At 44.1% G+C, this 14,814-nt stretch overlaps 1 protein-coding gene across 1 annotated transcript in view; it reads left to right on the plus strand.

Moving 5' to 3' along the window:
- The first annotated feature begins 3,131 nt into the window (after window positions 1-3,131).
- Window positions 3,132-14,814, plus strand: part of APMAP (adipocyte plasma membrane associated protein) — a 37,281-nt gene continuing 25,598 nt past the window's right edge. Inside the window, exon 1 of the mRNA XM_077760149.1 lies at window positions 3,132-3,199. Coding sequence (XP_077616275.1) covers window positions 3,132-3,199 — 68 coding nt within the window. The remainder of the gene's footprint in view (window positions 3,200-14,814) is intronic.

A 14,814-nucleotide genomic window follows, 5' to 3' on the forward strand; every position in this document is an offset into this window, starting at 1 on the left:
GGCTCACCTTATTTCACCTTTGTTAGGTCACAGTACTTAGCTGGGCACCTGGCAGGCTTTAGGGAGATATCTGTGAAAGAAATAGAAACAGTATGGGACTGGAGTATTTCTGGTTTAAGCTGTGAGGCATGCTATTGGCTGCTTGCCCAGCATCATTGCCTCTCCTTCCATGCTGGCAGAACCCGGATTTATTTATTTATTTATTTATTTATTTATTTATTTATTTATTTATTTATAAGAAATGCCTTTCTCTATTCTTTTATTTTTTTTAATGTTTATTTATTTTTGAGATAGAGACAGAGTGCGAGTGGGTGAGGAGCAGAGAGAGAGGAAGATACAGAATCTGAAACAGGCTCAAGGCTCTGAGCTGTCAGCACAGAACCTGACGCGGGGCTCAAACCCAAAAACCGCGAGATCATGACCTGAGATGAAGTCGGATGCTTAACTGACTGAGCCACCCAGGTGCCCCAAACTCTGACTTAATTAAAATAAATTGCCCTCCATGTGGGCTTAAGTTTCAATGGAAGTGGGCCTCATCCCCAGTCTTAGGGTACAAGGAAGGTGGCTTCTGGTTCGTTAACCAGAAGGGGTTCTCGACTAGGGGCTATTTTGTCTCGCAGGGGACACTTGGCAATGGCCGGAGACATTACTGATTAGCATGGCTAGGTGGGATACAATTGGCATCTGGTGGGAGAGGTCAGGGATGCTGCTAAACATTCTGCAATGCACAGGAGAACTTTTCCCTGCCACCTCCAGCAAAGAATTATCTGGCCCAAAATGTCAGTGGTGCTGAGGTTGAGAAACCTGGTTTCACCAATTATAGTGGTCCCATCTCCCTGCTGATAGCTGGGTGGCAGCTAGGCTGGGGCCTGGGGGGAGAACTGAAACCACAAACAGCAACGTGGACCTCACCATGACTTGCAAGCAGAAATATGGTACAAAACTGTACCACCCAGCACAAATGATCTAAGCTCAGACCATTTAACTGATTTAGCTCATTCAGACCATTTGCTCCAAGATAAGACAAGCTGATCTCCCAAAAACTCCACATGGACTCATGTGTCCCAGATAAGACCACTGACTCCTCCGATGACTCTCCTAGTTTATAAATTCTGACCCATCCCTGCCAAGACCATCTATTACTAACACTAGCCCTAACCCCCACGAGGACACTTCCATAACTCCCCCATTTTTTAAGGAGCCTCACAGGTCCTCTGGTGAATTCCTTTGCTGTAGCAAGTTCAATAAACCTAACTACTACTACTACTTCTTCTTTTTCTTACTTTATTTTTATAGGTATGTTCCTGGCTGCTTTTGGTAGGTGGGCTTTACCCCTGGGCATGAAATACAAATAATCCAATGCAATGAGCTAAGTCCTATAATAGGGACATGTTCAAAGTGTCTTAGATATAAAGATGTTCTGCTTGAGAAATTAGGAGAAGGGTGTTCAGCATAGGATTAGAAAGAGCAAGCAATGCTGAGTGTCTGAAACATAGGATTCAGAATAGGAGGGATAGTCCAGACAAGCAGGAAGGGGCCAGGTCATGCAGTGCTGTTTAAATTATCCTTGATACAACAGCTATACTGGTTGTATCAGAGAGGAAATGAAATAAAATATTGCCAAGGCCTTAACTATATCCCTGCCAGTCCTGGAATCCCTGCAGAACTGGATTTATGTAAAAGCTCTTCATTTCCCTCATGCTGGCTCTTTGGTCTCTTATTAAACAGTCATGTGGGGTTCTAGTGCCATCTAACACTAAAAAGGACAATGGCATGTTTGATCAGGGAAACCTCTAAATGCAATAAGGAAATTCTTTTCTTTTTTCTCATGTTTATTTATTTTGAGAGAGTGCAAGAGTGCATGAGGGGAGGAAGAGCAGAGAGAGAGGGAGAGAATCCCAAGCAGGCTCCCTGCTGTCAGCACAGAGCTGGACATGGGGCTTGAACCCACAAACTCATGAGATCATAGCCTGAGCTGAAATCAAGTCAGAGGCTTAACTGAGCCACCCAGGCACTCCGGAAATTGATACTTAATACTTCATCCTGAACAGGCCTTTTCTAAAGATGATGCACAGTAACAGGACTTGGTTTCATCTGCTTGCAAATCCTGTTTTCCCCCAAATCCTAGTCCTTCCTCAACTCCTTCATGTGTCAAATGCTCTCACAAGATCATGTTATTACCCTCTAATTCAATTATTACATTTCACATTTTACATTTATCTTGATGATGACCTGATTAAAGTCATCTCTCATTAGTTTACTTTCAGTAAGTGAGGGGGGGACTTGTCTGTGGTTTGCTCACCATCATCTCCCAGCACCTAGAGATATACCTAGCTCACTAAAATACTGCTAATGAACGAACTGATGACTGCTTCCTGCTTTCTTAAACCTCATTTGTTGCAATTAATTATAGCTTTATATCCCACTTTTACTTCCAAGGGTAACTCTTTCGCAAACTTTTTCAAATGTTCTGTTAACAAGAAGATTTAATACTCAGTGTTCCCGATCTAAAGGCAGCATATTTGTCCCCAAATTTCCCCTCAACTGGATGTTTGTAAAAGGTCACAAAAATTTCAGGTGGGCGTTACTTGCACTCGCGTGCCTCCAAAAACACGAACTCGTTATTTTTTTTAACCCGCCTATATGAACCGGGGTCTTTTGTCATTTCACAAGCAGCGCCAACCTCTACTGACACAAGAGGCCAACACCTCAGTCCAGCACCGCGGATGTGCACGATTATGAAGCATAACGTTTACTGCCTTCCCACGGCCAGCAAACTAAAACACAGGAAGCGCAGGCGCTGGGCTGGGCGGCCCCGAGGTTAGGCTACGCGCGTTCCGAGGCCTCTAAGGCGTCCGCACTGGATCGGTACCCGTTTCCGGGCCCCGCATCCCGAGCCAGGCAGGTGGCCCCAGAGCCCGCTCCCCGAGTTAGCAGTCGCCCCTAGACCTCTCCCCACTAGTCCCAGCGGAGAGGAACCTCCGAGCTACGCCCCGAAGGTCCCGCGGGCCTGCTCTCGGGAGGGGCGGTGGTAGGACGTCACTTCCGCGCGCGGCAGGGCGAGGGGCGGGGCCGAGGGCGGCGTGGCGGGATTGGGCAGCGCTGAGCTCGCGCGCGCACTCTCCTGGGTTATGGCTGGGGTGTGGACANCGCAAGTCGTCACGGACGATGGCCAGGCCCCCGAGGCCAAGGACGGCAGGTAGGCCAGGACCCCGGACGTGGGACGCTAATGACTGGGTCGACCCTCCTACCAACAGGACAGCAATAACAGCAGTTGGGTAAATGCGTTGCCAAGTGGGGTGCAGGTGCCATTCAGTTAATTCCCCTGGCTAAGTTCATTTTACCGGGGAGGAAACAGGCTCCAGCCAAGGGGATGCACCTACCGAGTTCTTGAGACTTTGGTGCATTCTGCCCCCCAATCTCAGCATTGTTTCCCGCCTCTCGGGGTCCCAAGACCGCCTTGCTTCGAATCTGCCCCTTTCTCCTTCTCACTCCCGCCCCAAGTTCTAGAGCAGTTGCTTCCTCGCCTTTCCCTCCCCCCACCCCTCCTCCGCCCTATTCTTGCTGGCTTACCTCATCCCCGGGGAAGAGCCCCCTGGCCAGGTCCAAGGTCTTCCCGGTTCCTCGCTTGCAGTGTCCGGAAGGAAGGTCTGAAATGCGCAGGTCACGTCTCGTGTTCCAGCCTGGAGCTGGCCTTTGCATCTGTTCACCTTTCGCTGCTTGACCAATCTTTACCGTGGTTTTCAGGGAAAAATAGAGAACAGAAGTGACATTTAATGTTAAGCAAATTTTGTGAGAATTCCAGCTTGCAGATTTTTCCTGATACGGACGGAGAAGCGTAGAAACTAGTTGATGCCCACCTAATGAAGAAATCTTGGATTTTTGGCCTTCGCTTCTGCCAACCTTCTAGAATTTAAGAACAGTATGTTTTTCTAGTGAAAAACCGAAGCATGACCCTTAAACATCTATTTACATATATACTAGTTAAACTTCTTTTTTTTAATTTTGTCTCCTGAGTCTCATAACTTTGAATTTTTAGGGAAAACAAAGAGGCTCCATGTAGACCAACCTCAAAGTTGTGGAACTGATTGACTTCTAAGTTGATAGACATATTTAGTGGAAATACTAGTATGCCAAGGGATGTGGTGCATACTGAATGAAGGCCAGTTTTTGTGGGGACAGACTGAATTTATTCACTGATGGTAAGAGGACCACATTTGAAGGAGAACTATAGCAGAGATGAGTATTTTGACTCTAAAAAGGCAAATTGCTGAGAAGAGATTTTAGTAATTTTTGACTCCTGGTGCCTGTAAAAAGGTCAGGAGTATGCTGAATAAACTCCGAGGTTTCCAAGGATGCAGAACTTTCAATGCTAACCCTGGGCAAACCAGGACAAGTTGGTCACCCTCCTGATTGTGGATTTTTTTTAAAAATGTTTTTTATTTATTTCTGAGAGAGAGAGACAGAGAGAGAGAGAGAGACAGCGTGAGCAGGGGAGGGTCAGAGAGAGAGAGGGGGAGACACAGAATGTGAAGCAGGCTCCAGGCTCTGAGCTAGCTGTTAGCATAGAGCCCAGCGCGGGGCTCGAACCCATTAACTGTGAGATCATGACCTGAGCAAAAGTCGTGCGCTTAACTGACTGAGCCACCCAGGCGCCCCTGATTTTGGATATTGTGAAGTCGTGGTCTCCTGATGATGGAGGAGCTTTTTAGAGTGGACCTGCAAGGACCGGCAGTGCTTTACTCCAGAAACCATGAAAATGAGACTTGCTTCATACACTTCTACATGAGAAATGAAAGAGCAGCTTGCCCTGAGTTTGCTTTGAGTTGCATGCAGTGTGTTGAAAACCAGCGCATATAGCACCTGCAGGCACTTGTGTTGGCCCATCTTAGCTGGGCTCTTGTGACACTGCTGACCGCTGGGCAGTGAGGCAGAGTTCAATTGTTTACCAGTTTCTCTGTAGGATTTCTGACTTAGTGGCAGGATAAATTGGGTGTTCCAGAATCATATCTGCTGCTGACCTTTTCCACTGTGCCTTTTACAAAAACTGTTTTTATTTAACATTTTCTTGACTTCCCTGTCCATGAACATTGTTCTTATTTTCCTGTGTTTTCTTCTTTCTCTTACGTATTTGATCCCATTTCCATATATCTGTAATGATCTCTTTTTTCAAAATGAGTTCTCACCTTCTTTCTTATATTTAGTATTGTATATTATAGATTTATAGTGGTTTTTCTTATTTTTCTCATGTGATTCCCTATTTTTCTTTTTTTGTGTGTGATCATTTCTAGTACATTGTCTCCCTGATTTACCTTAAAAATTTATGGTTCACCATAAGACAGGGAAGCATCGTGTATAGTGGGTGAAGCAAAAGAAACTGAAGGAAATAGAAATTTGACAACTATAGAATAAACTTTAGATGTGCTAAATAGGAAAAAGAAAACCTTGAATAATATGTTATTCAATTAACAGAAGTAGGACAGTAGATTTTAGTGGAAGGGATGCCTAGTGATACCTTAGCTAGTCTCTGACTCTTGACATGAAATGTGACATTGGCCCTGACTGCTAAGGTCATTGAGATCTATGTGAGTGAAGTGATTTATGTAATGGAGTCAAAAGAGAAGTAGAAATGAATGAATAAGGATAGTATTGACAGCTGGACAATGATTGAGATGCATATTTTTAAAATTATATTTTGGAAATAAGGTTTTATACCAAAGCTCTTGAATTCCTGTATTTAAGCTATGATGGGGAATGTGGTCATTAAATTCTTTTATTCAGTGTGGAATATAGATGAACTAAGCACTTTAACAATACTCATGCAAGCTTATAATTAGTTGGCACTAGTTTCTCCATGTGCTTTAAAAAACTCTGTCAGAATGATTGTAACACTGAAACGATTCCTTCTCTTTTGGAACATAGTTCAGTCTGGAAGAGAGAATAGCTGTTTAATATCTCTATGTAACTGTTAAGGACTGAAGAGTAAATACATTGAAACTTTAACAACTGCTTTTTCAATAAATTTCTAAAGGATTTTAGCTAATTAAAAATCTCTACTACATTCATTTTCCTTTTTAAGACTGAGGAATAAGGGAGGCAGGGTGGAGACACAGATGTGGCCACTATAAAGTCATGGACATGAGGAGTCAGGAATCTGTGATTTCTTCTCAGGCCTTCACCCTGAGTGTGTGTTTCAAATGGTTCTTTTAACTTGTTTCTTATTTTCAATGCTAAAATGAAGACATCTATGGCCCAGGAGTCCCAGTTTAAAGTAATGTGTGACACCAACAAATTCAAGGTGCAGTCAGTTAAAAGGCTAGGCTGGCTGCTGTTTGACATTCTCAGATTCCACGGGTCACCTTGACACCTGGGCCTCTGTCCTCCACGGATTTGTGGCTAATAGGTTTTCCACAAAATCAGAGGTTGTTTTTGATCTCATGGAGTCTTCAGTCCATGAATGATGCTTTGCCCTGATGTTGGAGAGCACCCTTCAGGTTTGCCTGGTGAAATTATAGAGGATTTTGCAGATCATGGCTGAACTAATAGTAATTGCCAAATCATGTTGTATCACCATGATTGCTCTGTTGCCCTTAGAAATGTCGGAAGTTTCAGGGTGCAGATGTCTTCAAGGAGGTGAGCATTACTCTGAGCTATTCCAAGAGACTGGGGCAAACAAATTGATTTCCCAAACTGCACCTGGAACGGAAGTTGCCAGCCTTCTTGGATGTGTCAATACAGATTGGGAAAGAGAGTGTTGTGGGAACATGTATCACTTTGTCAGTGAAAATGGATAGGGATAAATGGAGTGTCCTTTATTTAAGCTAACATAAGACAAATGTGCAGAAGCAAGGGACAGACATGGAGGAAAGGCAGAATTATAGGTGAATGTGAGTTTGCAGGAATGAATCTTGGGCTAAAATAAATGTGGTGCCCAGAGTATGGCTACAGAAGCCCCATTGCCACAGTCACAGACTCAGATGCCACCAGGGGAGCAGCATTCCTGCAACCTACCATTTAGGGAGTGCTGTTTTTTTAATTTTTAATTTTAGAGAGAGAGAGAGAGAGTGGGGGAGAGGGACAGAAGGAGAGAGAGAGAAAATCTTAAGCAGGTTCTATACTGAGTGTAGAGCCCAATGCCGGGCTCAATCCCATGACCCCTGGGACCTGAGCCAAAATCAAGAGTCAAATGCTTAGCTGACTGAGCCACCCAGACACCCCAGAGCTTTAGATGTTACAGGCCCTGGTCTTAGCACTGCACATATATTGGTCACTTTGTTTGTGGCAGGGTCTGTAGCAGGTGTGGGGTTGGGGGAAGAGAAGAGTGTGTGTCTGTCTGAAGAGTGGAAAGCCCTGTGCACCTGCCCTGTAGCCTTAGGTTTCATAGATCTCTGCTTTTTTTCCAGAGGAGCTGAAAACCCAGATTTTTATGTAAAATCTTCTTATTTTGAGTTATAGCAGTTAAAGCCATTTTGTGGAATGATTGTTATGGTTTAAACTAGAGCTTTGCTTTGAGTTCTGGCACCACTTTTTTTTTTTTTTGAGAGAGAGTGAGAGAGCAAGAGTGAGTGTGCAAGCAAGAGTGCACATGCTCATGAGAGCCGGAGGCTGTGGGGCGTGTGGGGGAAAGGGAGAGAGAATCTTAAGCCAGCTTTACGCCCTCATTTAATGGTGAATTTTGACAAACTCTGAAACAACCAGGAACGTTCTGCAAGCTCTACCATCTGAGGAACTTCTGCAGGACTGGGGATGCTTTGCCCAAGGAGGGTGGTGTGATCATGGGCATCTGGGACAGGGTTTGCTGCCCCCGAGGGCACACAGCTGGCCCAGGCAGTGCAGGCAGAGGGGAAGTTTGTTTCTCAGAACATATTGTGTGAGGTGACCCCACCAGCCAGTGTCCCCCAAGTAAAAAAAGTAGGGAAATGCTCTGTGTTGTAGCCTTTAGGGACATCCATCCTCCATGCTGGCAGGCACTTCCCTGGCCTTCAGGGCGCTGTGGGATCTGCCCCTGACTGTGTTCCAGCAGCTTCCCCTCAGTGGCTGCCTTGGTCTTCTGTCTCTGTGGTCCCCAGGTTTGGGAATGGAGCCTTAAAGTTAAACAGCCCCTTAAAGCATGTATTCTTTACTCATGCCAAGTGCTCATTGAGTTTTCCTGTGTTACCTCTGCCTATGTTGCTCTACCTCAGGTATTTGATTTTTTTTTTCCCGGCTTCACTGAAGTCTCTGTTCTGAGGTCATCTGCTTGACCCCTGTGTGTGGCCAACCTTCCTCTATCCCATCCTTCTGCATTTTCCTTCATTGTGTTTGTCATTGTTGGGCATCTGCTTATTTACTAGAATAAACAGAGGGCAGGAAACTATGTATTGCTATCCTCTCAGGGCCTTGACTAGTACTTGGCACATGTAATAGTTGGTTATTAAATGCATGTGTGGGGGTGCCGGGGGGGGGGGCGGCTCAGTTGGTTAAGCTTCTGACTTCTGCTCAGGTCATGATCTCATGGTTCGTTGGTTCAAGCCCCGCGTCGGGCTCTGTGCTGACAGCTTGGAGCCTGGAGGCTGTTTCAGATTCTGTGTCTTCCTCTCCTTCTGCCCCTTACCCTCTCATGCTCTGACTCTGTCTCTCAAAACTGAATAAACATTAAGAAAAAAATTTTTTTATAATGCTTGTGTGTGAAGGAATGTTAAATGAGCTGTCTGATGTGCTAGCCACTTGCCATATGTAGCTGTGATAATTAAATGGACTAATATTAAAAATTCAGTTCCTCCTTTGCACTGTGGAGGGAGTGTGAGGGATTTGGGAATTGTTCAAAGAAAAAGATATGACTGAGGTGGCAATGGCCCACATGAACTTTTTTGGGTGACACTTGGACAGGTTCACTTATGGCAGCAGTCCAGAGGGGGACGGGAGTGAGGAGGGAAGGAGAGGGGCCACCTGTGTCTCAATGAGTCTCTGGGCCAGAGACCCCAGTGTCTTAAAACTTCAAGGCCCTGTCTTATTAGTGGGTAAGTGCCCTCCATGAACTGTCATAGAGTATGCAAAGCAGGTGACTCTAAATGGCTAAAACTTTGCTTGTTTGGCTATTTTAAAGATAATTGAGTATGTAAATAAACAACTCGGAGCCAATACACAGAGGCTGTCTTTGGCTCATTTATATAACATGCTGGCCCCATTTCAGGTGCTTAGCTGCCGCATGTGGCTAGTGGCTGCTGTATTTCTAGCATGACAGAGAGTTCTGTTAGCTGGCACTGCTCAAGGAGTTTAAGTTTAGGCTGCTCTTTCTGAAACTTGACCACAGAACTTTCCAGTAGATGCAGAAAGTTCCAGTAGAACTTTCCATGTGTCTCATGATCAGCCAGGGGGATGTTGATGGACTTCTTTTACCTGGTAGGGAGTTGGACAAGGTTGGTGGTTCCAGTTGCACATCAGGGACAACTGGGGAGTGTGAAAACAGAAAAAGGGTTCCCAGGCCTGTGTTAGTCCTGCCCAATCAGAATGTCTGGGCTTTATTTAAAGTTGCCCTAGTCATCTTGTATAGGCCCCCCACGGACTGGCCAGCCTTGGGAGCCCAGGACTGGGTGGCCTCTGAGTCTTTCTTAGGCTTTTTAGACTGTCATTGTAAGAAGGCAGTAGCTGGGACTCTGGCAAGGATGGACTCCCAATTTCTGGCTCTGCCTTTTTAGCTGTAAGCAACTGCTTTCAGTCCTGGATGGACTTTTTGTTCTGGGGATCAGTGAGCTCTTTACTATTATGTGAAGGGGCAACCAGATATTCAAGCAGGGACTCGGATCTCTGAATTGGGTTACTAAATTAAGATTTAAAAAACTGTGAGCTATGGTGTGGTAAAGGAGAGTTTGGAGTCTGAGACAAATGGGAAGAATGTATTTTATGTAGGTAGAATCATGTTAGGGAAAAGATAAAGTAGTACTTTGACCAGAGTGTCACCATTTTTGTTAACGACAGCTCGGTGGTGAAAGATTGCACAATGCAGCTTCCCCTGTGGGACTGACTGTACCTTCAGCGGGGGCGGTGAGGAGTGATTACATGAGCCTCCTTTTAAGGACAGGCTTACCGGAATGCTCTGTGCAGAGCAGCCACATGTGTTGACCATATGCCTTTGCATTTGTTTCTCTTTGGGATTCTGCTTTTAAAAGAATCACACAATCAAAGTCATTCCTATTACTTGGACTGGTAAATAGCCCTGACTTACTGTACAGAAACATTGTTATTTCCTTGTGTTGAAAGACTTTAGGCCACTTGAAAATTACTTTGAGTTACAGTGTCCTGGCCTCAGAGTGGCACTTTTCATAGTTGGGTCATTGACTTTTTAAAAACAAGATAATTCACATACCGTAAAATTCACCCATTTTAAGTTGTCCAGATTAGAGGTTTTTAGTACATTCACAGAGTTTTGCAGCAGTCACCACAGTCTAAGTTTAGAACATTTTCATCACTATTAACATTTTAAAAAATTGAGGTGAAATTCATATAATATGAAAATAACTACTTTAGAGCGTATAGTGATACTTAGTGTTGGGCAACACTTTCTAGTTTCAAAACTTTTTCATTACCCCATAAAAACATCTTGTACCCATTCAGTAGTCACTCCTTATTTCCCCCGTCACCCGTCATTCAAACGTCCATGAGTAGATAAACAAATTGTGTTACAGGCATACCTATGAGATAGTGTGTGTTCTGTTCCAGACCAGTTTTATCTCAATAAAGTGAGTCAGATGAATTGTTTGGTGTCCCAGTGCAAATAAAAATTATGTTTAGGGGCACGTGGGTGGCTCAGTCAGTTAAGCAACGGACTTTGGCTCAGGTCGTGATCTCACAGTTTATGATTTCGAGCCTCACATCAGGCTCTGTGCTGACAGCTTGGAGCTGCTCTCCTTCTTTCTCTGCCCCTGCCCTGTTCACACTCTGTTTCCTTCAAAATAAACAAACATTAAAAAAAATTTTTTTTTAATTATATTTGTACTCTATTAAATGTGCAATAACATTATGTATAGAAAAACAATGAACATACCTTAAGTATTGCCTAAAAATGCTAACTGCTATCTGAGCTTTCAGTGAGTCAGAATCATTTTGCTGGTGGAAGGTCTTGCCTCGACGTTGATATCTGCTGCCGATCAGGATGGTGGCTGCTGAAGGCTAGGGTGGCTGTGGCAGTTTCTTCAGATAAAGCAATGAAGTTTTGATGCGTCAATTGACTCTTCCTTTCACAAATAATTTCTCTGTAGCAGGTAATGCTGTTTGATAGCATTTTATCCATGGTAGAACTTCTTTCAAATTGGAATCAATCCCCGCAAACCCTGCTGCTGCTTTATCAGCTAAGTTTGTGTAATTAGCCTTTAATATTTTATTGTGTAATAAAATCCTTCGTTGTCATTCCAACAATCTTCACAAGATCTCCAGGAGTAGATGCCATCTCAAGAAACCACTCTTCACTCATCTATAAGAGCAGCTTCTCCCCCGTTCGGGTTATCATGAGATGCACCCATTCAGTCACACTTTCAGGGTCTACTTCTGACTCCAGTTCTCTTGCTGTTTCCACTACATCTGCAGTTACTTCCCACTGAAGTCTTGAACCTTCAACTTGTAAAAAATGCAGTATCTATGAAGTGCGGTAAAAGAGGCATGCCTTTATATACTTACAATGGAATATTGTAGAGCCATAAAAAGGAATGAAGTAGTAATAACATACTGCAACCTGGATGAACCTCAAAACATATGCTGAGTGAAAGAAGCCATTTGTGAAAGGTCACATTTTTATATGATCCTGTGTATTTGAAGCATCTAGAATAGGAAAATCATCATTAAGTTGTGCAGTTTTCAAACCCCAGCTCCAAGAGCTCCAGGTTGGGCATCCTCTCCCTGTCCACTTGTCCTTGGCAGGCAGCATTGTTAGTGGTGACTGCAGCCTTCGAGCCAGATCTGGCCCTCCGTCGTGCTCTTCCAGTTCTGGCAGTGGGCTGTGGACCCACTCGTCTCTCTCTGCCTGCCTTTCTCTTTGGAAAGCAGAGAGATACATAGTTCTACCTAACTCCCCACGTGAAGCCCAGTGCATGGCACATGATTATTGTCACTGTTTTCATCATTGCTCTTTTCATGGCTCTTATTCCTTCCCTTGCTGCAAATCTCTCAGGTTGTCTTAGCCAGCTGTCATATCCGGTTCATAGCTGATCTGTGCCATATGTGCATTTTCATGTACTGTGCTCTTGCACCCTTGACGGGTGTCAGTCACATTAGAAGATTCTGTGGCCTAGGGTTTGGAGACAGGGCTGAGAAAGAGCAATTGGCCTGATTTTTCCCCTCCTGGCTACCTGTCCCATTCCAGGAGCCTGGGCACCCTTGGCCTTTCCCAGCTGGGTTCTGGGGCGGGGGGTGGGGGGGGAACCGCCTCCATTCGCAGCTAGCAAAAGGGTAAAGGCTGATGACCTGGCCTGAACTGAGGTTTGGGCTCTGAGCCCTGAATGAGTGAAGAAAAGGAATTTAGGAATAAAATTTAATTTTGGAAGGTTAATAGAAGAAAGATAAACACAGACTGGAGTTCTTATTAGCAAAGGAGGAAATGTCAAAGGTCGAAAGAAATGCTTAGTTTTGCCCTCTATGCTGTCCTGCTCTGGAGGAGAAAGGACGAGAAGAAACCAGGCCACACCTTCCACTCTGCTTGGAAAGGCCCTCAGCTCAGCGTCCTGGCTCGTCATTTACAGGTTCTACTTTCCACATTGTTGCAGGACACAATATAAGAAAGATTTGCTCTCTTCCATTTTCTAGTAACTTGTTCCTGACATCCTTCTGAGCCCCTACCAGCAGTGCCTTCACTGTCCATGTTTCTGCTAACAGTTTGTTCCCAACAATTTAGTCATTTTCTGAGATGATGTACATTTTCTCTGCCATGCTCCTCACTGCTTTCTGAGCCCTTGCTAGCAGAGTCCTTAACATCCATTTTTCTACTCTGCCTGTTCAAGGAAATACGGAGTCTTTCTGTCCTCTTCTCAAAATGTTTCCCTCTATCTACAGCCCAATTCCAAAGCCACTTCCATGTGTTTAGGTATTTGTTACAGCAGCCCCCCACTTCCAGGCAACAAAAGTAGTTTAATTAGAAAACTGTGTTTGTTTTCTATGCCTGCCATGGCAGATGACCAGACACTTAATGTCTTAAACAACACAAATGGAACTTGTGGTTCTGGATGTCAGCAGTCCTGGACAGGTCTCACTGATAAAATCAAAGTGTTAGCAGGACTGTGTTCATTTCTGGAGGCTCTAGGAAGACTCTGTTCTCTTGCCCATTCAGATTGTTGGTGGAGATTAAAACACCCTTCAGTTGTGCTGTCCATATGTCTGCAAAGTGCTACTATGGAAGCTTCTCCCTCTCTCCTTTTTTTTTTTTTTTTTAAATTTTAAAAATTTATTTCTGAGAGAGAGAGAGAGAGAGCGTGAGCAGGAGAGGATCAGAGACAGAGGGAGATACAGAATCTGAAGCAGATTCCAGGCTCTGAGCTAGCTGTCAGCAGAGAGCCCCATGCGGGGCTCAAACCCACGAACTGTGAGATCGTGACCTGAGCCGAAGTCGGATGCCCCTCCCTCTCTCCTTTTTTGTCTTCTTTCCCTTTCCCTTTCATTTCTACCCAATAGAAACAGATGCTGTATTTTCTTCCATATTTAAATCATGCATGTCCACAATTGGGGAGGACTTTGAGGTTATCTTGCCCCAAATGCTGTTTCATAGTGGGGAACCTTGCCAAAAGAAACTTGCCTGAAGTGGAGTGACTGACTGTTGGGAAAGTTAGGACTTTCCCTGAAGCCCTCACACTTCTATGCTCTACCTGGATCAGGTTTATGCAGCGGAAGACCAGCTTGTCAAAAGTCAAACAAAACATTGTCCTTAAATGAAGTGTTTGTTAAGTGTGAATCTTCATTTTTTTCTTTAAGTCAACTTTTTTTTATATATATAAAAAGATTCTCTACCTTAGGAGCTCATGGTTTTATTTGCTTTAAGTTAATCTTGATGTATTTAATAAATTTGCACTTAAAGCAAATAATGATCCTATAAAGTTTATTTAGTAGCAAGAGGTTAACCATGCTCACTTGTTTAGCAGATGAGTAGTGATGTATGCGAAGATCGTTTTGAGACTTATTTTAGTTACCGTTGGTCAGTTGTCCAAAACTGTTACACTAGATTCCCAAGGCAGCTTTTTGATCTTTCTAAGGCTTTAGTAGTGATGACTTGGACTTGTAATTGTATAGATTCTTTTTAAGTGGCCATCAGCAACTGTCAGACCAGGTAGAGAGCTGGGATGTGCTTTTGAGTTCTTGAAAGTGTGATTGGCAAAATGATTGGGGAATTGGACACTCAGCAAGTTGTCCTGTGTTCCTTTTACTTCATGAATTTGTCTCTCTTTTATCCATAAAACTGGGAATCTTAGGGACCCACAGTACCGAGTGTTGTTGCTTTGAATCCATGTACCAGGAAATAGTGGCTTTTGGGAAATGTGTCTTCTCTGTAGGTGCATGTGTCTCCATTGCCTCCTTGCACCTCTTTTCTCCCATTTTTCTGTTTATCAATTCTTTAATTTGCCCTCTTTGAGACTCTGCTAGAGGATTGAAAGTACATCCTATCATCCTATCAAACTGGTAAGTAAGAGTTTCCCACACTGCTGGAAGATTAAAAAAAAAAAAGTACAAAGGCATGTTTGCCAATCCTAGCAAACAGTCCTAACGTGTCATTGCAAGCCACAGATGTTGGCAGCCTTGTGGTGAGACAAGGCTCAGAGGCCTGCTCCTGCTTGATGGACTTGAAGACCAGCTGAGCTT

The sequence above is a fragment of the Crocuta crocuta genome, unplaced genomic scaffold (assembly GCF_008692635.1).
Source record: "Crocuta crocuta isolate KB4526 unplaced genomic scaffold, BGI_CrCroc_1.0 scaffold23, whole genome shotgun sequence".
Taxonomy (NCBI): Eukaryota; Metazoa; Chordata; class Mammalia; order Carnivora; family Hyaenidae; genus Crocuta; species Crocuta crocuta.